Raw genomic sequence first — 23656 nt, forward strand, 5'->3', positions numbered from 1 at the left:
CAGAGAGTGGATGTGAGAGATGAAGCATGAAGAGAGGGAGGGGATGGAGAGAGAGAGAGAGAGATGGAGGGAAGAGAGGCCCGACAGAAATGTGAAGAAAGATGACAGGGAATACATGAGGGATTTGCAGTCTTTGGTGAAGGAAACACAAAACAAAACAAAACAACAACAACAACAACAAAATCACAGGAACCCGCTTGTGCTGCTTTAATACATCTGACCTTAAGAGGTTCATTTATGGTCACTTTAGACTCCCAGGAAAACAGCGACTTGCAGCATGGCCCACTGAACAGAGAGAGCCGGAGAGGGAAAATCATGAAGCTGCTCTCCTCTTTGGGAGTCCGGGTGAATCAGTGGCCTGAGGGTGGCAGATGATTAATATTTATGTCACTACCCACACGAGCGTACATCAATCAATCACAAGCGGCGTCCTGCGAAGGGATGGGGCCGGAGCTGTTGAGGGGCACGGAGGCAGCAGGACCAGAGAAATCGGCTGCTGTCATGTGAAAGGGTTGTGAGCAGGTCACCACGCCTTCTGCTCAGAAACTGCGGCACGGGAATTCAGCAACTTTAGCCACCGCACACACGGCCATATTGATTCTTCTTCGCAGCCAATACGCCTTTTGTTCAGAAAGCAGCGTGGATACTTCTAAAGATAAACATCATGATGTCATAAATATTTAGTCCAAACACTTTGTCAACATCATGATAAAACAGGAAGTTGGTTTTAAAGACCAGAAGCACCTTTTCTTTTCCACAGCTTCTTCCTGTGAGTGGTCGAATCTTGCATTAACCCCCTCAACACCAAAACAGAGCAGGTTTTTTGTGGTCTGCTGGGCTGATGTCAATCACATCTGATCAAACCAACACCTCCAACGTCACATTTCTGTGCGTTTGTGCGCATGAAACTGTATTAATTCAGAACCACAGAGTGTCTTGATCTATTTTTGATAGTTTTTGCTTTTGTAATCCAATATATTGTCTTTACTTAATTTCAGCTTTGTTCCATTTCATCACAAATATTCAATGTTATGAAGAGGATTAAAAAGGTTTGTAGAGGCTTACATGAAGGAGACACAATGCTGTCAGGAGATATGTCAAGGCTGCATACTGAGACGGATACGTTCTTCTTATCTGGACACAATTTACCGTTGCTCTCTTCTCTCTGTCGACTGAGCAGCTGAACCTTGCAGGGACAAGCAGGTTCTCATTAACTAGTCACTGAACTGATCCGTTTATTACAGATGCAGCGTGAGACTGATGAGAGAGGTGATCAAACCAGAAGGGGAATCCTTGTCTATTCTCAAGGACTGTCCTCAAAGCAAGTAAAGTTTGTCGCCTCGCTGTAACTGCAGACTTTGGGTGAAGTTAGCTGAGCTGCAGTTTTTTGAGAAGGAAAGGAAAAACTGTAACTCAACTCCACGAGGGTCTGCCTGTCTGCTATTGTGGATATTTTTATCTGCCGCGCATCTAAGGCTGAGACACAGTAGGAAATACGAACCAGCCAACCCAAGCTGACAGAGAGGAGTCAGACTGTCAAGAGGTCTGCCACCCCACCACCACCACTTGCTACAACACCCAAATGGATTGTCATATCAGATTTAGGTGTATAGGTTATTACACCCTTGGGCTACTGTTTCCAACACACCCGTCTGCATGGCGAGATTGAGTTTGAGGACTTTCTCTTCTCGTTCTCTTGCCATGTGACTCGAAGTTGCTGATTTGCTTTGATGAAACAAACCGCCACGACAAAGTGTTTGGATCGTTCGACCTGTTCGCTCCGGAGACTCTGCAGACGCTTTAGCCGTCAGTTGCATTGGAAATAAAAACAAAACAAAACAAAACAGATATACAAGATATGGGCGGCATGGCCCAGGGGTAGAGTGGCTGTGATCCTCAACCATGGTGACCATGTTGAGGTGTCCTTGAGCAAGATACTGGACCCATAATTGCACATGATGAGTGGAATGGCGCCTTGCACGGCAGCCTCCACCATCAGTGTGTGAGTGTGTGTGTGAACGGGTGAATGAGACGACACTGGAAAGCGCTTTTTGAGTGCCGCTCAGGTAGAAAAGCGCTTTATAAAATTGAGCCCATTCACCATTTTAACACAAGCATATGAAAATCAATCGGTTATTGGACAATCATGACATTTTCAATACATTACATGAACACAAAAATTGCTCTGGGTTACACCCGTCTACTGTCTCATTCAGCTCAGTAAAAGCCTGCTGGGAACTCAAGACTTTAAAGTTCATCAAAAATGAATTTAAGAGACATTTTACTGAAACTTTGATCTATTTATGTTCTTCAGTATGTTCAAAGGCGACACCTAATGCACTTCTTTGCAGATGTATTGTCTACACATTGTTCTCAGAGAAACTTTTAATTAAAGCACATTGAATTTACAGACAGCCTCGTGTTGTGGTTTGCATTGCTGTAAAATTTGGCATTTAAATATTTTAATCTTACTGCAACTCAATACTGGCCACAAATAACAGCCTCCTTGTTTTACTCATAATCTGCATCAGCCCTGACAAAAACATCGGGTGGCGCAGGTGGTAGAACCTCGGGCCCATTTAGGGCGTATGCACACCGGAGGGTCTGCAGCAACGCGTCGATGTTTGTTCCTCTGTATACATTTGATTTTCTTAGTTTTGGTCTCTGGATCATCGGGAGGAGAGTTCCTCAGACCTACTAAATGCGCCAAACGTCTTGTCTCATGGCACCTGTAGCCTCAAAGCTCCACCACTCAGAGCCCAACACCGGCGCCTGGGGTGATGAAGCTTTCCCCAGCTGCCTCCTCCCTTCTACAACCCTCATATTCAAATCATTACTCCAAACCCAAGAACAGCTTTTCATGTGCATCGGGCACAACATGACTCCCCACATTCAGCCTCTGTCTTATGATGATTTCATGTGTGTTTTAAGTCTGTTTAAACCCATGTTACGTATCTTTCAGTCCCTTGAAATGTGGTATATAAATAAAATTCATTATTATAACTATTCATTGTTAAAGTACTGCGTATGTTGATGCTTGGCTTTGTAGCAGCCCACCGAGTGAAGCAAGTCCACTGTGTTTTTCTTAAAATCAAATTGTATTTTATGTTTTTCCTGGCATGCCATTTTTGAATATTGGATCTCAAGAATACCCCATTGTTTTCACAGGTAAGCCACGCCCCCACACAATTGACCATCTACATGATGTCATAGATAAGTCATCAGACCAGGCCTCCTTCTTCCCCTCTTTGACAGTGGCCGGGAGGGAGGGACGCTAACGGGTCTGCAGCTACTCAACAAGCTGCGATGACCTGTGAGTTCTGCCTCCATTCTAAAAGAACCTTCACTCCCCAGCCAGACTGGTGGAGACACTCTGACCCAGCCATCACTACCTGACCCTGGTCAGAACCACTCCACCACATCAACTTCAAGGACTGATTTTTACCTGCTGACTGATATGTCCACCCCCTGACTGGTGCCATTGTAAGGGGAGTCACTCACTTCTCCTGTCAGTGGTCACAATGTTATGGCTAATCAGTTGAATATATCTACCCAGTCTGTTGCTGACAGAGGACAGTAGGAGCCAGAGAAGCCAGCAGCGGTGGTTCCGTACCTGGCAGTGTTGAGTAACGGGTGCTGAGTCCCGACCAGCTTCCGGACGTGCATGGCCACATTACTGAGCTCGTCACTCAGCAGGCATCGGAGGCTCATGAACGATGTTGGATAGCCGACAATCTTCTCAGCATCCGAGACTACTTTGCTCCAGTTTGACGGTCCTGAACTGGAGAACAGACTCAATGTCCTCTGTCCTCGGCTGGAGAAGACGACGCGGGACAGTCGCGACCATGTAGCTGGAAACATTTTCTCTCTGGCTGCAGTGTTAGTCCAGTTTGAGCCGGCTAGCCTGACACGGCATCGACGCCATCTTTAAGTTTGATCACCAGACTGAAGTTGACGTTAAACAAAGACACATTTGTAGTGCACGGTTTACTTTTCTGGCAGAGCTATCATGTAGTCACTGAGTGTAAGCTAACTGTTTCACAACACACGACCTGACACTGCGCGCCGCCATCTTGGAAGACGTAATACGTTGCGTGTCACAACGTCGAGATGAACCCCGACAAGCCCCGGCATTTCCGGTCAACAGACGATCAAGTAAGATTTAATTTCAACTTTTAAATGGGTAAAATAAAGATATGCCTTTTAAACAGACGTCTTGATATTTATAAAAATGTTAACAGGTTAAAAAATCCATTCACTATCAAAAATGACAAAGATGCTTCTCTTAAATTTAAACAACTGACAGTTCAATATCTGGCTTGTTTACACCGCATTTTATTGCATGAAAGTGGTTTATTATTGTGAAATTATTTTCTTTCTTCATTATTTCAAGGAAACTGTTGCAGACTAAACACAAACTATTTTTGCGCATACATGTAAGATTTAAGAGAAATCTGCAAAACTGATACAAACCACATTTGGAGGTGGTTTGAAATCTGATTCAGATCTGATTTCAACAGATGTGACTCAGTCTGAATGCTCCAAAAACTGTTAGACTTAGTTCTGTCACCGAAAACAGGCACCAAGTGCGACGAATTAAGGGGTATAATTATTCGTATGTAATTGCAGTTTATTCATTTCAGTTCACAGAATCAGTACAACCCACGGCGGAGTCCGACTTTGCCGTGGCGCCGCCACCTCAGCCACTGGTGCTGCAACAGGAAATATTCAGGTCCCCCCCCCCCCCCCCCCCCCAGTGGCTCAGGAGTAAATGGCAAATGGACTGTATTTACATAGTGCCTTTCTACCTTGGCAGTACTCAAAGCAGCCATACACCACGGTAACAGATTGTGACATTTCTGATACATATTGTACTTTTAGGACTTCGCCAGTACCAAGCCCTAAATGATGCAGACGCGTGTTCAATCCAATAAATCAAGAACGTACTTAGTTGTGTAAATTATGTCTTAGTTCCGTTTTTAAAAGTTATGCCAAAGTGACAGACGTTTAAGTCCTACATTTCCATACTGAAGAAAAAAAAATACATTAGATAGCAAGTTTAAAAAAACCTTTTTAAACAAAAGAGTCAAAATGACGAAAAAGGAGCCCCTCATGTTTCTGTTCATGTAACACAATACTTGTGACAATGTAGCAGTTTGACGGTACGATAAGGAAAAGCCCCAGCAGCGTTAACAATGCTTTCATTGACTCGATTATTACTGGACTGAAAAGAGGGAAAACATGGAGCTGCAGTCTCCATCGTTGAATACACATTCATGTATTTAAATATAAGCTACAGGAAGACTTGAACTACCGGCAAATTTTTAGAGAAACGAGACCAACTTATTCATATGAACTGGAAATGATTTCAACCAATCCAGACATTTTTCTAGCTTTCACCTGTTTTGCCGCTCGGTTTACTGGCAGCAGCAGTTTCATTACACCAACTGCTGTAGCTGAAGGAGCAGCATAAAGAAGGGTCCTTGTAATGCAGGTGAGGCGTGCTGCAGGCGTGCAGAGCCAGAGCGGCATTGTAACACACAAGTCAGCCCCCCCCCCCCCCCCCAACCCTGCATCACGGTTCACAGCTCCAGTTCCTGCTGATTTTCCGGCTCAAAAGGGTGTCACTATGCCACGAACATTATCAGCCGGCGCTCTCGGCAGCTTTCCACCTGCTAACTCATTGTAATTCCAGTTAGAGTCAGAGGGCAGCGTGTGGCACTTGAAACAGGTAAATTCACGCCCCTAAAATAAAATCCTAAATAGTTCTGTCTTATCTCAGTCTTAAGAGCTCCTTTATGCAACATGCAGGGCCTGATTAATGGCAAAATAATTGGTCTTCATGCATGTTTATAATGTGATGTTTTTGTTTTTACCTTGACGGGAAATGCTTGTAAAAAATAAAATCATGCTGTCTCTTGATTGGCTCACATGGCAGAGATTTTATTTTATTTTTTGTAGGCAAACCAGGAAGTTAGCATCACCGTGGGCTCTCTCACCTAAAAGCCAAGGAGATTTTTCTGTTTTGTAACAGATCAATCGCAGAAGAGTCATGCTGCGGCAAACAGGGATTGATGGGCATTGCTCGTTTTGTTCAGCAAGATCGACACCTTTATGGTTTGTGAAGCATAAATGCGATCGTGAGAAACACAAAAACTGATGTTATTTTATGCACGAATCGCACTACGGATCCACAACCTCACTGCCACCACAACAAGCTTTGGGCTTCTTCTGCTTTTGGCGTGACGACTTCTGTAGTCTGGTTTAGACACGTGTTAGCGTTCGCTGTTTGTGAGATGCACGAACACGTCAATCTTCACAAGCCTGTCAGTTACTGGGATATTTCATTCCACCGATCAAGGCGTTGAGATATATTAAGCTTGTGTTAGTCAGTGACCTTATTTCAGGCATTTGAGTGAAACCCATTCAAAAATCCCACAGATTAGCTTAAAGCTAATGGCAGCTAAAGGCTAACAACCCTCATATACATATAAACGATACAAATCTCAAAACACGTCCAGTTACACGCTTGTTCACGGTATGAACTGAAAGGTTGTTTTTTTTTTGGCTCAAATCAAAATATTTTTGGATTACTGGTCATAGGGATTGGATAGAAGACATTAAATTACATCAACTATGCTTGAGAGTTTATAAATGGACATGTTCGGGCAGTTTGTCTGTTGTCAGCTGTCCCCATTAGCTTCAAGCTAAATATTGTGTTTTGCTAGTGTTCTTTGCCTATTAAAGACATTTAAGTGGGTAACAGGGTAAAATTAACTTTAAGCTAGTAGCAACTGACAGCTAACAACAGAAAAAAAGCACTAAAATGTCCATTCACAGACAAACCAAGAACTTGGTCAGCTAGTAGAAGTAAAAAAAAACAACAAAACAAGGTAACTATTCACACTTTTAGTTTGGCACTAGCCTAAAAAAAGCAGATAACTACTACACAGTTGGTTCAACTGAATGTGCTAGCTAGCTTAGCTCAGTGCTATCGTTAGCTAACACTGGACTGGGGAGTTTTAGCTTAACCCAGAGTGTTTCTTTCTTATTGAGGAAATAATTGGATAAAGACCCACGAGGTTAAAGTTTTTTATTCTTAAATCAGGTGTTTTTGGACAGTTTTGGTGTACACAGCTGCCAGTTGCCATTAGCTTGGAGCTAAATATACATGGTGGGTTCTTTTGGAGTCAAAGAGAAGTGATGCAGGAAGGAAGAATAAAAAAAACTCCTCCTGAGCTCCAGACATTTATTTCTGACTACTTGGAACAGGCTAACTGGATTTAACGCGTGTCAAGGCTTTAATAAGCAACACAAGGAGGTTGTGGGATTTCTTCTGAGGAACAATGCGGGGACTGGATGTGCGTGTGTGGGCACCTGTATGCTGCTTACACATCGTCACCATGAGGGACCCGCGCTAAGTGGATGTGACCGCTCTGATTGCGCTCCATGGGAAAGCGAGAGGAACCAGCCTCCCTCTGATCCTCAGCGCGTCATATAATGTTTCAGCGGACGCCCCTCCCCCTGTCTCGCTTTCCCCCCTCACTCAACCTCTCCCTTGACTCTGGAGGACAGAGGCGGCTCACCACTGGCGCACGGACCGTGGCGGGTACGGGCAGAAGATGGCTGACTTAGCCGGGCACAGCAAGCCCTCGGCGGCATCACCAGCGTCACCCGGGCCGCGGAAAAGCTGCAAGACATCCGCCGTCTGGCGACTGTAAACAGCTGCCTCTCTCCTATACCCCCCTTCCTCATCCTCCTTCTCCTCCTCCTCCTCTCCCCTCCTCACCGCAAATATTGACAGAAGTATCACAGAGAAAACATGGCAGAGATGGAAAAAGAGGGCAGACCTCCGGAAAATAAAAGAAGCCGAAAGCCAGCACACCCGGTGAAACGGGAGATAAATGAAGAGATGAAGGTAAACGGGGGTCTGTGGCCAGCTGCATGTGATTACGCGTGGAGGGCTTGTGAGGAGCGTGTGTGTGTGTGTGTGTGTGTGTGTGTGTGTGTGTGTGTGTGTGTGCGCGCGCGCGTCTCGAAGCCTCATTGAACATCACACGCTCAAGTGCAATAGGTCGCATGAACTTAGATTTTGGGGGGTTCCGTTTTTGGGGTGCTCGATGCCACCTAAGTTCTATTGTCGCGCGGAGTGCCAGTCTCGGCCGACGTGGATGCGGCACCTTTCACGGCTCCTATTCTACTTGTAAGTTTTTTAATCAATGACAAACAGCGTGTCATAATGTTTGTGCTCTCTCTGTGGCGGCAGAGTTGATGGAAAATCCAGTGCGTCAGTGAAGGCGTCAACACTATTAATACTATAACGCTGCAATGTGCATAATTAGTGTAAATCAATGGGGGAACACTCGTGCATCCACAATGCCTTTGCGGGTCCGTGTCGACTACCTCTGGTGTGTGTGTGTCTATGTGTGTGTGTGTGTGTGTGTGTGTGTGTGTGTGTGTGTGTGTCTGTGTGTGTTGCCCAGCTGCCCAGAGGCGTGTGATCCAGATGTGCGTCTGTGAGCTTTACGCACTCTACAAGAGCACATTGTCTCTTCTGCTCGGCTCTTCTCCAGTATTATTTTTTCTGCTTGGTGATGATATTTGACTCCACGGGGGTTAATTGTGATGAAAGAAAGAAGTGTTTCCGGCATATGTGTGTGTGTGTGTGTGTGTGTGTGTGTGTGTGAGAGAGAGAGAGAGAGAGAGAGAGAGAGAGAGAGAGAGAGAGAGAGAGAGACGGGCTGTGTGTCCGCTTTGTCTTCCTCTCCTCATTGTTGGTACACATTTTTGGCTGGAAACACACATGCTCTCAGCGTGTCGGCTCCTCTGGATGGATGTGCAGGTGATCGCAGCGAGGATGGTTGTGGAAATGATGGTTTAGAGGAAAGGGTGCTGGCTCTGAGCGAGTCCTGAAACAACCCTGGAATAAAGGCTTTTTTCCCTCTCTGTTTAGAAAATACCAGACGCGTTCATGTGTCACAGCTTCTTCTCTCTGACTGTAAAGAGGAGATTTTTTTTTTTCTTCCACGGATCTTATATATGCGTTGATGGAGCTCAGCTGCATTTACCATTTTTACTTTACAAGATCAGACACTAGCTGCCATATCATTGCATGCTTAAAATCTTTTTTTTTGGCCGTGTAATCTACAGTATTCTTATTTTAGAGGATCCATTGCTTGTCACTGCAAATGGAGCGGAGATCTGCAGAGAGGAGAGATCATTCAATAACAGATTTAAGGGCCAGTTAACTGGAGGTATATACCTCCATGAAAAGATGTCATGCACAGTTACTTACAAGACTTAATTAAGTCTCAGTGGAGCATTTAAGAAATTTACAAGCATCATTCAGGTACAATGAAGTATTTCTTGACCTGATTAAAATGAGTGGTTTTACAGTTGTATTAGAACTCAACCACCAGGTGATACCAGGTGGTTTTTGTGTGAGAAATCCCATTAGATCTAATCATCTGGTAATTTTAACACATTGACCTGGTAATAGTATCATGTCAGTCATGACAGCCAGAAAGGGTTGCAGATGTTGGGACACGAGCCATCAGTGAGGGTTCAGTGCATTGACATCTCTTCTCACATGTTTTAGAGAGAAGACATCTCAGTGAAACGTGTTGGTTGATCCAAGCAGTTATGGAGCCCTGACAGAAAGGTTTCGTTTCGTGGGCAAGGAGGAAAAAAAAAAAGAGAGATTTTTAGGCCACGAGATATCACTTATTCCCACAGTTTATTTATTTTCAGACCAGAAGATTTAAATTGTTCCCCCAAGTTAGTGAATTTTAGGCCACAAGACATAACTTGTTGAAAAAAAATAAAATAAAATCACTTAACTGAGGAAAGTGTTAAATCTCATGGCCACCAATGAATTAAGTTGAGGGACTCGAAGGGGCAAGTTAAATCTCATGGCTACAAGTTAGTTAAACCGCATGAACAAGTTATGTACGGGGGCTTTTTAAATGAATAATTCATGGGAACAGGTTATATCTTGTGGCCTCAAAACAATTTTTCTCTCTCCACAAAGTCCTCTCACAGTGGCCTTCAGACAGTTTAAATCTTCACTATTTTGATTTTTACAGTTGCTGTCATCAACTCCATTATTTTAGTTTTAACGTTAAAAAATGTAAATGCTTCATTTTAAACGGCCAGTATTCAGTGGATGTTTTGATTGGTCAGCAGATACAGTGTTGTATTGATGGTACGTGGAGAAAAGCATCGCTCTCCCAAGACTTCTCCATCAATAACGGGGCAGCTCTGCTGAATAGATGTGGTTTAGGTGTCAAAACAGTTTTCAAAGGCTAAACAAGTCTGATTCCTGTTACACAGCCTTGAACAGCACGCATGAACACACAAGCTGAACAAAGTTAATTCTGGAAAACAGCAATCTAGAGACAGAAGGTGGCACCCTGTGATTTACAGTTGTAAAACAGGACGATGCCCTGTTTTAATAGCTTTAATAAGTGAATCCATGCTGAGATTTAGGACTATACAAAAGCCTTTATGTTACGTGTATAACTAGCATGACCTGTATATTTGCTGTAATTTAAGCTTGACAGACCAGTACTTCCTTTAATTGAAAATTAATGAATGATTTTTGTCCCCTGATCTTAAATATTTCAGCCCAAAGCAGGAAGAAAAACACATACACAGATACACAATGTGCCCTTGTGTGGGATCATACTGCTCTGAGAAACCAAACACAGTGTTTCCTTCATCTGGCTGCTTAATGTGTGCCACGGCAAAATAAGCCCTGGTGAGTAATCAAGGGGAAGGAGGAGTGGGCACGGAGGGGATAGGAGAGGCTGGAGTAAGAAACAGGGGAGAAAGGAATGTATAGAGCACTGGGCTGGCTGAGCTGTAAAAACTGTAACCCGAGTGTCTCGGCTGGATCGGATATCAAGGAAAAGTCGAGGGAAATGAAAGCAGAGGAGAGGGAGAGGCAGAGGAGGAGAGAGGGAGCAAGGGAGTGGAAAAGTGGAGAAGGAGAACCAGGAGGAGGAGGAGGGCTCTACGAAGGGAAACTTGGCGTGTGGATTCGGGAATTTTATCACGGTGTTCTGTGACCTGCTCTGGTTTCTACCCACAAGGTATCCAGTTCCCACCATCATCATTACCACAAGCCCTACTGGCTATCTGGGTCTCACTGGAGGGGAACAGGGGCCAGACTGTGGAGAAACAGGATTTAGAATGTACTTTTATCCTGATCTGCTCCTGGAAATATGGCAGAGAGGTGCCAGTTTGTGAGCTGCATCTGCACTGGTATCACACGAATTATCCTGCAAAATTAAAATGTGAACTTGCTGGAGGGCAAAGGCTCGGTGAAGCCACCGTCTTATCTAGAATTATGTTATCAGCATTGCTTAAAGGAAGGTTGAGACTGACAGTTTCCGCCAAGACACAATAGAAATATGATCAAGTTTGTTAGAATATGACTCATAAATATCATCCTCAGATCAGAGGTCTCTCAGTTCCATTGTCCAACACTGGAATGGAAAAATCTGATGGCTCTAATTGCCTTTATTTAACAGTCACAAACAAACACAGGCCAGTGTAGAAGGTGAGGCCTACACCGAACTTAATTCACTCTGTTCTAATACTGACATACAGCATAGAGGAACAGAGCCATCAGGGGAGCCAGGAACATCAAAACCTGAATATCATGAGCCTCGTACCGCTAATTAAGGCGTACCTAAGCATGCTAACATGCTCGAAATGACAATTCCAACATGCTGAGGCTTGGCAGGTATAATGCTTTCAACTTTAGTTGTTCGCAGTCTAACATTTGCTAACGATCGTAGGAGGGAATTAGTGAGTAATATATCAAAATTAATATTCTATACTTCTCATATGAAAACGAAAGGATTCTCTCTGGCAAATTTTGTTCCCAGGAATTTGGCAGTACATCCAGCCAGCCTCCCAACTGCAGGCCACGTGTAACCACATCAGCCCAGGACCGCCACATCCAGCTTCTTCTTTTTGCATCATTATCATGTGGGTAGTTCAAGCAGATGAACGGTGTTCTAACCTCCACGGTTCTGCACCCAGAGATCTGTGCTCTTTTGCATACTAAAGTCTGCCGGATGATAGACTTTAGTATGCTCTGACCACTTGATTGAAATGCAGGTTGAAGGCTACGGTTGTATTCACTATGGTCAGCCTTACCTGTACAGCTTGACAGTGTTTCATGGGGGTTTGGCTTAATGAGGCCCCTGTTCATCTTCTCGGTCAAAACCAATAGACATGATGGTAGTTTCTCCTGGTTACCTTTGATTAGGCAGAAATGTGCCTTGTAGATCCTGGTAGTTGAACAAGTAGTGCTTGTCACAGTGACCTTGACCTTTGACCATCAAACTCTTTTCAGTTCATCCTTAAGTCTCAAAATAAGGCATGCAGTGACAGACAACATGACATCATAATACTTCTGGCCTCCAACCGTCGCTGGCCACTGCAGCAAGGAGGCTTAAAAATGTGTGCCTTGCCACTGCTTGGAATGCTTAGTTTTATGAAAAGTGTGTCTTTACCCAGCTGAGGTTTTTTGGAACGTGAATTTATTTGTGTTGCTGTTTAAAAACAAAAATGTGTTTTTGGACCTGACAGCGGTTGAGGATGGAGGGGCTTGTATGACCCAGAACAGCCTCAAATGTTGCAAAAAAATATGAAACAACTGGTGTAACATTTTTAAAATATTGTCATATTTGGGCATTGTGAGCAACTCTAGAAAATGTTATTTTTGGGGCAGAAGAATGACAGGATGTTTTTATTGCTATCCAACGTCAGAATGCGCTATGTGAGGGTTAGATTTTATGCCAATCCATTAAATTGTTGCAGCACATCACTCAAAAGCACATCAACCTCATGGTGGCACTGGAGGAAAGACCAGGAGATGGCCAGTGTCATTAGGACTCCTCCTGTAGATGTTGAGATTGACTGACAGACAAACTCAAAGCTCGTGCATTTCAGCAAATGTTACCTCGTTTGAACTTTTGAACCTTTGACATAATATTCTTTGTTTGGCATCTGAAGTCACCAACTGCACCGAAGCCTTTTGCATGAATAAAGTAGATACACAGAGATTTCTCTTGTCTCTCGTGAAAAGGCCAAACATCCAGTGTAACATACAGACATCTTTCTCCTCAGCTCACCCACAGCCTAAGTTGGTGCCGCTGCTTTGATGAGCCGCCAACTAGGATTAGATTCCTCTCTTAATAATACCCACACTTCCTCAAAGTAGTGGTGGGGTGACGCAGGGGACAGGATGGCAGGGAGGAGAGAGAGGGAGAGACAGAGAGAGACACACACACAGACATGCTGTGTCTTTGTCTCTGGTTATTTCACGTTCATGCTCCGACTCATTTGTTCTGGAGGAGGACTGCGCTCTACTTAAAAATGCATCCTGTCTGTGGGGCTGTGTGTTGCAGGTGGACTCACCTGTGGTAGGTTGATGTGGCATTAGTGGGTTAAAGGGCTGTACAGAAGAAAATAAAACAAATTTTAATAATTAATATATTTTGTGATTGCAGTATGATTTTAAATATTAGACGGAAGGTTCATTTTGACACCATCATTCTTATTTTCATTGGAAAAAAAAACATTAAAATAATAAAATTGGTGGTTTTTGTGACGATCCTGTCAAAGAAAGACATCTTTTTTTACGTCTGTAGAACATCATGTGTTGGCAGGACATCCTTGCTGCACCGCAATATTTAATTCTAATGTATACGAGCATGACTTTAATCAAAATCTGTTAACTACAATAAATTTCTTTATTAGCTGGTAACCATCTTAACTGGATAGAGGGATATGGGGATGAAATACGTGCACATTATATTTTTCTGCTTTGATCGATATCAGTGTGCATTACAGTATGAAGCGTGAAGACACCAGGGTGTCCTCCAGCTGGACTTTTTTTTTCTGTGCTGAAATCTTTCTATGTGGGTAAAGGCAAACATTAGAACAACGAGAAACAGTCAAGAAAACGCTTCAGATTACATCACCCCTCGTATAAGCCTTTAAAACCCGGAAAACACAGCACTTGTGTTATATCTCAATATCCAATGATGAATACTATGCATATATTGCCCATTTTGGAAATCAGCTTATTAGATGTTCTTAAAGGTTCTAGGAGTTTTCATGCTAAGCTGCTCCTGCAGGGTGCAAACGTGTTGTTTTGTGCCTTGCTCTATGGTGCCATCTCTACCCGGCGACCACCCCGCCACAGTGGTATTTTATATCAGACAGATCAATAGTTCCTGTCATTCTTCATTAATGATACCTTCACAGTATTTACACCAAATCCCTCAAGAATAGTGAATCAGCACCGAGTAGCCGTAAAACAAGTAAAATGGAGGAAAAACGGATAGTAGAGATACAAATACCACACATTACGATAGCGCTTAGAAACTGAGTGAATGTGCTAATGAAGCAGGAGAAAGTCTTCCTCTGTCTGTCTCTCCTACACTGGCTACAGTGTCTCAGATATGCAAACAGATACTCCTGCCTTCAGACTAAACAAGTGTGTGTGTGTGTGTGTGTGTATGTGTGTGTGTGTGTGTGTGTGTGTGTGTGTGTGGTTGTTTGCAGGATGCAGACAGGGATGGGCTCCATGCTCCTCATGTTGTGTCAGCATCTATAATGAGCAATTTCCGAGTGTGTTTTTTTTTCTCCCCCCCATTCAAAGTTGCGTTACACAGGCCCACATTTCATGATGAAGGCAAATCCCACTGTCCCACATTGCAGGACCCTTTGGGCCTAATCTGGGACACTTTTGGCACGTTTGGTTGAAGAAACAGACTTGACTTGGAGCAGATGTGGGCCATACTTTATAAGGTGGACCTATGGGGCCCAATATTCATTTTTCAAAATGGAGGGAAATTCCCCTCTTACGTTATACATTATTGGGGGATACTAAGGCAAGTTAATTAAAGTAAACTTCACTAAAAATTGGTATATGTCCTTGTAAGTAATCACAAATAGGTGCTTTGAGCTCAGAGATATTCTTTTTTTCACCGCTGTAGCGTTTCTTTGTGACTTCCAATTGCAGAGAGTTCCATTTTTTTTTGGCAGGCAACAGAAAAACTCTCCTGGAAAAATTTTATTTACAAATTTGAGAATGCATAGTCTGGCATAATCCATGTCTTCTTTAAATTGCTGTATGCACAGTAAACAACAAACAGCTTGATTTGAGTTTAAAATGAACTATAACCCTTCTGCTCACTCAAAGTTGAACCGAGCACAATCAGCTGGTGAATTCAGTTGGATCAACTCGCTCATTTATGGTAGAATTCCACATTGCAATGGTTATAGTTTGTTTGTTTTGAGCTCAGACTCAAGTGTTTGTGGATTACTGAGCATACGGCTGGATGAAGAAGATTGTCTTCAAGGCCAAACGTGGGAGATGGGGGCCACATTAGCCCAAACATTTATCGCTATCTGGAATTGGTTTCCTGTCAAGGAGAACTCACCTCAACTTAGAAAATCTAGGATCAGTTTAGTTGCCCAAAAGTACATGTTGGTTTCAAATACAACCCACAAGAGATCAATACTCGAGGACTTCCTCGAAGAATGAGTGAAGTCTCTCCAGGGAAGTTTTTCCTCCAGTTCTTATTTGGGTATGAAACATTAGACGTGAACCTGCTGTACGCAATGTGCTGAAGTCATTTCAGCCTACATGAGTGCAGGCTTTGAAGTTCAAATAGTTTGCAAATTTGTTCTGCCAACGTATGTAGTAGCCAAGAGCAGCTGCAAAATGAATGTGGGCGTTAGGTCTTTTCCTCAGCGTGTCGTGTGGTCCTTCTCTATTCCTGTCAAACCTGACATCTTGTTTTCTGAAAAGGTCTGGAGGAGATGATCAACACATGTTTTGCTTGGACACTTGACATCCACGGTCCTGCAGAACAGATACAAAATGTATTTTGTTTAATTTCATCCACCAAAATATGTTTCAGGGATGCTGTGTTGTCACTGCTGGAACTCACCATTTGTGTCACGCAAGTGTCGTTTCAACGAAGCCCATAAAACTTAATACATCTTATCCACGTGGTCCTTTTGGGTTCTGTGGCAGCCATATTGGGTTGTGAATTTTGATTAGATATCCCTTATGTACCTTAATGAATTTGTTCAACATAACATTCAGTTGTTCCCCATGATGGAGCACACCATTTTAAACGTGTATGATCAGAAATGTTCACTTGCACCTGCACACTCAAAATGGAGGTAGCAGTGTGAAAGTGTACTGACTCTTAGGGGGCCTGTATTTTTCTTATCGGGAACATTTTCAAAAGTGTTCAAGTATATAAAACTGTTATTGTCTCATGCCTCCTTTTCTGAGCGTGTGGCAACCGTGTTGGATAATTGTTTTTTTCCATAATCAGAAGGTGATACCTCACTAAAAAAGTTTACTTTTTGAGTAGTCATAAATACTGTAAGTGTCTTTAGCTCACAATGATGATGATACCCCCCCACGTTAATTTTTACATTCATTTGTGACTCCAGATTGCAGAAGGAGCCAGTCACATATATTTAACTTAAAGCTAATGATGACCGATGGCTGACAACAGCAAACTTGTCCAGAATTGTCAGTTCACAAGCTCTCAAGCACATCGTCTTGTATAATCCACATCTTCTTTACCCAGCAGTATGCTCAAAAATCCACAAACACCATAATTTGACCCTAAAAACAAAGACTTTTAGCTTAGGTCTGCCTCTAATGATCAAAATATAGCTAAAACTTCAAGCTGAATTGAAGTGGCTGGCTCTTTCGGCAGTCTGGAGTCACACGGCGGTAATGCAGGAAGGAACATCTATAACTATATGAGCTCAAGACACCTATTTGTAAATACCTGAAAGACAAAGTATACTTTTTGGGTGAACTATCCCTTCAAACATCTCTTACACACTTGAATGGATTTTGTGCGTCATGATTGTTTATCATTTCACTGGCGAGCCGAGGGGTGGCTCGGATCTGGTGGGAGGATGCCTATGCTGCATTATACTTTCGTGGTTGCAGAAAAAATGTCTTTTTTGGGATGAAGTTTGAGGAAGAACGTTGTCATTGTGCAAAGACGTTTTCAGACAAATGCAAACACTGTACTTTGCATACTGTGCTCCCTATGCAGAGTTGTGTCTATATTTTTGTGATAAATTTAAATCAGATAAAGGTAGCTCAATCACGTTTGTTTGTCATAGACATTTGACGAGCTGATGAAATGACTGACAGCTGTTGGCATAAAGAGATGCTGCACCAAGTATAAAATAATGAACTGTCTTGTCAGTTTGATGCTAATGACGTCCGCCATTAGCGAGACAAGGCAGATCATCTCTGTGAGAATGTCAAGCACACTGCTGCACAGTGAGAGTGTTTGTCCTTGCAAACCTAAAATCTGATTCCAAAAGCTGTTGACTGTAGAGTTCCATACCTATGGCTGCATTGCTCAAAAAAATTGAGCTTTTCAGGCTCATCATTGCGAAAGAAAAGATCGCTTTGTCAGAAATAATCAGAACTTTATTCTGCAGAATATGTGGAAAACATCCCTTCACAGCACCGAGGAGCAGTGTTCCCTCTGAGCTGGTAGTTTAGTGACCTGTGACTAATGTCTTATCACACACGCTAAATAGTTACGGCTGATTCATTCTCATTTACTGTAGTTTGTTTCCATAACGAACACTTTCATCTCCAGTCAAATGGTCGCTGAAGCATTCACTGGGGTTCACGGAATAGACGCTTCTGGCAGTGTTCCAGCTGAGAGGTGATAACGGCCTGTGTGCATTAGCAAGGTTATGGTTTTGTCATTATGAGTAGAGATGGACTATGTTGTGAGAGGCTGCATTTATTTACATATATCTGCATTAACTTTCTCTATAGCACTCTCCATAGCTGTGCATGTCAATTTAAGCTAATGGGGCAGCCAACTGGCATCTTCTTGCATTATGTCTAACACGAATGTTGCTTCCTTAACTGTGAGGTGTTATTAAGTAGGTAGGTTGTGTGAAACTATATGACCCCATTTGTATTTTTTCTGTGTATCTTATTTCAATCTCCACAATGACATGAATGTACATGTGAAGTGAAATATGTTCTTGTTATGACTCTCTTATTTAAGAAGTTAAATCCTGACATCTTGGGGTTCCCGTTTTTGTTGAGAGCGATAAGGGAAGAGCAATAATTGCTTTGTGTCTTCACAAATCAGCCGCTGCAAACAGCTTTGACTTGTCAAGGCAGGGACTACGCAAGAACTCTGAAGGTGTGTGCTATGGTACCTGGTACCAAGATGTTAGGAGCAGAGCCTTTAAGTCTTGTAAGGTGCAAGGTGGAGTCTCCACAGATACAGACTTGTTTGTCTAACATGAACTCTGTGTTCCTCAAACCACCAGCAAGGCAGGCAGTTTTGGAGCTGTCAGACGTGGTCTTGTAAAGCTAGAGAGTCAGCTAGACTTAGCATATAGAATTAAAGTCTTAATGTGTTTAAATTTTTTTTTAACAACTACTAGATGTTAACTAGTGGACTGTGGAATCAGAGTTTGGTTACCTTTGTACAGAGACAGGTTAGCTATATACCCCTGCTTTGAGTCATTATGCTAAGCTAAGCTAACTTCTTCGTGGCTTCAGCTGCATATTGAATACACAGACGCAAGAGTGGTATTGGCACTGAGGTATTGAGAAAACTGAATACAGATTCCTTAATTTGCCACATTGGGAAGGAGACCGAAACACCAGGAGCCAGGTATGGGAGGGTCTGGTGGTCAGGCGTTGACCCATGAACCCAGAAGTCCAGAGGACTTGGAGCCCTCACTGTGTTGGTCCACTGCCTGCTGAGAAAGACTTCGGGTTCGGGTGCTTTGCCCCACCGGGTGTCAGACAGAAACAGGGACCTGGAAATGCTGAACCACTGGCATTGTCGCCTTGTTGTCATTCATGTGAGCAAGTCTGATACTGCTAGTTGTGAGGCAGGGCCAGAGGAAACGCGGGTGTGGTTGCTCCATGGTCAAGCACCACAGAAGACTTCATAGACTTTTCTGGCTTCGAGAGCCCTCAACTCTCATAGGTATTAACGAGGGACGGCCGCTCATGTTTTCTATACATCAGTGAGTATCGATCCTCTCATCTAATTCTTGGCAAACAGCAAATAACCACATTTCCAACAAAAACTCCATTTAGCAAGACAGCACTGAGACAGCCAATCACTACCTAAAAATTAAAGAAATTGATTTTAAAGTCAAGTGAAATATTCTTCCTGCTGTACTGATGTTGCGCAACAAATGCAACAAAAAACTAAATTGATGCATCCATTTAAGAAGAAATTTTAAAAGTAAATCATATTTAGTCAAAGGTGTAACACATGTAGACACATCAATGGTTTCTAAGGCTTTTCATATTTCCTGGATCACTCCTCATCAGCACATCTGTTTCTGTTGTAGAGTTTTGCAGAGAACACCATGAATGAGCTGCTGGGCTGGTACGGCTACGACAAGGTGGAGCTGAGAGATTCAGACAACCTGGAGATAGGGGAGACGCCACAGCACATCTCTGTCCTCAAAGGTAGGGTGGAATTTCTCAAATGAAAAACCAATGTACCTTTTGTAGCTGATCTGAACAATGTAGTATTTCATACAAGGGATGTATCTGACACTTGGTATTGGTATTGGCGTGATACTCTCCCAAATCACTGGATCAAGTATTGCCCTGGTATCCACATGAATGCACTAATAAACATTGAGCAACATGCCATAAAGAGAGAAGGGTCAGGAATGACACAGATGGGGGGCACGTGTCAAATGTTGCATAACTAAGTCAACTTGCACGCAAATACAGTAATATTTATGTACTCTTTATTTTGAATGGATGTTTATTTGTTTGAGCTGGTATTATTAACTGCTTAGTTGTGCAAGGGAGGGAATAAGACTCCAGCTGTGATATTGGAACACGACTACTACTTGAGGCTGTGGTGTCAGCATTGGACACAAAAATGGTATCTGGCTCTCCCTGCTTAAATCAATAGGGGGCAGATTTACCAGATTACGTGATAATTGGGGCTTTCCTGTTGTAAGAAACAAGGAAATGCTAATTTCTCTAGCGTGAGCTGAGGGTAAAACTCATTTCTTACCAGCGACTCATTGCTGCCTCTTGTGAAACAAAGAGGCATTACAAGACAAGAACAATCCCCTTATAAATGATCCCTGTAACATAAGTAGATGTCTTGATCATTCGAGTGGCCCAGCACTCAGCGTTCTCAACTGCTTCATTATCCAGCATATGATGTGTGTGATATGTTCTGAATAAAAAGAAGATTAAAGCACTCATGAGTAGATCATGAAACAGGCCACATGGTTCTGTGAATACGTTGAACATTGACACTTAAGCATGATTGTGTTAAAGACCCAAAACGTAATTTTAATCAGCCTCTGGTCCCACAAAACGCACATTTTTATTCCAATGAGAGATTTAAAAGAGGTTTTTGCTTCCTGCACATCCAGGGGACACAGAACAACATTGGCGTTAATGCTGAGTTGATGGTACACATGCTTTGTTTTGGTCTCCACAAACTCCTGAGCAAGTTGTTAAATCCTTCACCTTGTTGACCATCTAGTCAATCACTGTCATTTCATGCTGTTAAGGCAGTGCACTGTGGGTTTATTAGTTATTCACTGTAACAGCTGTCTGCTGCTGCTGGAACACAGCTGATAAGAGTGGTGAGACGGAGCCAAAACACTGTACAATGAAAACAATGAGCTGAAAGACTGTAAAATGTTGCTCAGAGCTAAAGGGAACAGCACAGTCTGGTGATAATTCTCTGTGGGTTCCTCACAAATTTTTCACATGACATGGAGTGACTGTTAATATAAATTCTGTTGTAGCTCATTTAGTCACTAAACGCTGAAAAAAGCAGAAAGCAAGTCTGCGTCTTGGCTCTTACATCATGGACAGACTTTCAGAAAGCATCATCTCACCAGTTGCTCATTCATTTTTATTTATTTTTTGGTCTCTCCTGTGTAGAAAACTTGTTGCCAAAAATCCCAGCTTCAACAGAGGGCAGCGAAGGCTCGCCAGATCGAGCCAACAGTTCCCTGTCTTTGCCAGCCTCCAGGAACGGAATCACGGAGTCCTCCACCACACCGTCCACCTCCACACCCGGCACCAAGGAACATGGCAACCTGCCCATCATTGTCCCCATGATCCCCCCACCTCTGATCAAGCCCCCTGCAGGTAAGGAGCACTGACACCTATTTGGAAAGAAACATCCAGGATACACATATATACATGTGAAATTACAGGAGGTCCTTAGTTGTTCAGAAAACTCTTTTAAGAAAACAGTATCGAAATGTAAATGTGCTCACACACACACACACACACACACACACACTTTTACACAAAGACTTTTATTTCTTGGAGACGTACCTCAATTACTATTTCCCTAACCCAGGCCACACCCCCAAATCAGCATGTTATCAGCTGGGGATGCAGAACATCCTGTCTGAAGTCTGGTTTGTGTCTCTTGAAGTGTTTTAATCAGTACTGTTGCCTGCTACACATCTACCAAGAGTCAGGTTGAACAATTCCATGTAAGAAGATAAGATAAACCTTTATTCATCCCTCAGTGGGGAAATTGGCAATAATTGTGATAGTAAAATTGTGATATACAGTAGATGCTTGTGGAGCCAAATAACCAAGAATAGGGAAATCTACTTGTTACAGAGCCAGTCAGGAAAAAAACAACAACATTTTGTGTCAGCCTTTGCAGGAACAACTGCACACTGGAAAAGTGTGAGGTCTACCAGATGGACCTTCCAGCCACGTTGACAGTATAAACCTACTTGCTGATACTCCAGTGCTTAACAGAAAATCGAATGTTTATGCAACATGAAAACTTCCTGTCTTTGTGAGGGCTGAAAGCCTCCAAAGCAGGCAGGGACAGGCCACTAATGAGCTAGCTACCTGCTGTACACCTTGTTTTTCTCCACCTGCCCAAGTGTCAATATTACCCGATCAACTCTCGGAGGAAATGTCCGTGTTCCTCGGCCAGACAGAGGGCTTCATTATCCCTCGCGTCTGCTGTGGCACAGGAGGTTGGTACGCCCCGGTGGAGGGAGCGAGCCGCCTTGGCATCGCCCAAGAGGAGTCCCCACTGGCCCTGCCTAGGCGGGGAAACAGATGGTGTGGTCCCGCTTAAAGCCCAGCACTATCCCACCACCCGGCCAACACCCCCCACCTCACCCCACACACACACACACACACACACACACACACACACACACACACACACACACACACACACACACACACACACACACACACACTCTGAATTATTCATGTGCCCCGCAAAATCTGACAAAGGACCTTTAGAGGTGCAGGTACGGCGGATGATGGTGGCATTTAGCAGGATAATTGCTAGCGTGTTTCTTCCCTCTTATGCAGATGTTTTGAGACGGCCTTGTTAGGAGGTGCCAGGCAGATGTGAAAATATAGACAATGTGGAGCTGTTCTGATTCCTTGTCAGTCTTCGATCTTGTTCATTATGGCCTGATCCACCCCCCTGAGTCAAACTCATCTGGCAAAGCAGCAATTCTTGTTAGTCATCCAGATAGAAATTTAAAGAGAGACTGAGAGGTAGAGGAGAGGTACCACTTAAAATATGCATGTTGAGTCTGCTGCTCTGTCTTAAGGCCTTCAGGGAGTTCTTCCCTTAATTGTGAGTTAGTCTTTACTTAAAATCTGATGGCCCTGTAGATCCATTAAGCCCAACAAGAGGTGAAAAGCCTTGCTGGCATGTGATGAGGAGGTGAGCGGGGGTGAAAGACTAATGGGCCTGTGTTTTTTCCACCCTCACACCCGCATAGTCATAATGTGATAACTGGGAGATGCAGGAGAGAGTCTCTGAGGATCTGTCATTGCAACAGCTCTAAAAGCCTGCAGCTCTTCTCCGACAGCCACAGTTTACCACAAAAGAGGCATTTCAGTGTCACTGAGGGTCTATTAAAATCATTAGTTGCCCACACAGCAGTATTGCTGTGACATACATCTAAATTAAGGTGTTAACAAGGAAATAGAGTTGAAGATACATCTTTAGATTCCAGTGGCTTCTTCCACAAAAGGATAATAGGCGCACAAATGTTTGTTTGTTTTTTTTGTAAAATTACTTAAACAGCTGCATAATACACAGACAGTTGCCATGTAATTTCTTGTGATTTTTAAGTTCCATGCCCCTGCGCTGGTTAAAGCTTTGCACAGAGGCTGTATGTTTTTCAGGCTGTCCTTGTGAACGCCTCATAAGTGAGATCTGTCAGTACATCCCGTAGGGAATTCCTTCAAATCTGGCCGAAATGTACGTATTGGATTATATTTTAGTGGCTCAGTATCACTATGACAGTATAAAAACCTCTTTTTTTTTGGGTCCATAATTCAAGTATTCACGCACTTACTGCATGCTTACGCCGACAGATTTATGTCTGGTCGTGGGTGCTCCGGTCGCGGGTAATGTCGACCGGAGGGGAGGGCAGGTCGATCAAGCATGTGCTGCTGGATTCAAGCTGTGTTGTGGCCAATGTCAAGTTTGTAATAGAGCTATTTTGCAGACTGGCCGTGAATTTGATAGGGACAATAAAATGTAGACACACTAAGTTGTGCTTAACTTCAAGTCTGAAAGCTATTATATCCAGC

General features: G+C 43.2%; 2 protein-coding genes across 5 annotated transcripts in view; one reads left to right on the forward strand and one right to left on the reverse strand.

Moving 5' to 3' along the window:
- pdss2 (prenyl (decaprenyl) diphosphate synthase, subunit 2) overlaps positions 1-4112 on the reverse strand; it is a 22071-nt gene extending 17959 nt beyond the window's left edge. The window contains exon 1 of one of the 2 annotated variants that reach the window (XR_015109751.1): positions 3614-4112. Coding sequence is in view for 1 of the 2 variants with exons in the window: in XM_086182534.1 (XP_086038660.1) it covers positions 3614-3861 (248 nt within the window). In the remaining variant the exon portion in view is untranslated. The remainder of the gene's footprint in view (positions 1-3613) is intronic. The other variant, XM_086182534.1, reaches the window with a different exon arrangement.
- Positions 4113-7227: 3115 nt separating this feature from the next.
- The window catches only part of sobpa (sine oculis binding protein homolog (Drosophila) a), a 49359-nt gene continuing 32930 nt past the window's right edge, over positions 7228-23656 (forward strand). For all 3 annotated transcript variants that reach the window (XM_086182531.1, XM_086182532.1, XM_086182533.1), the window contains exons 1-3: positions 7228-7918; positions 19420-19540; positions 20996-21205. In XM_086182531.1, the coding sequence (XP_086038657.1) occupies positions 7823-7918; positions 19420-19540; positions 20996-21205 (427 nt within the window). In that variant the 5' untranslated portion in view covers positions 7228-7822. The remainder of the gene's footprint in view (positions 7919-19419; positions 19541-20995; positions 21206-23656) is intronic.

Source organism: Aulostomus chinensis, chromosome 17, assembly GCF_037954235.1.
Source record: "Aulostomus chinensis isolate RoL2024-O1b breed Wild chromosome 17, RoL_Achi_v1.0, whole genome shotgun sequence".
Taxonomy (NCBI): Eukaryota; Metazoa; Chordata; class Actinopteri; order Syngnathiformes; family Aulostomidae; genus Aulostomus; species Aulostomus chinensis.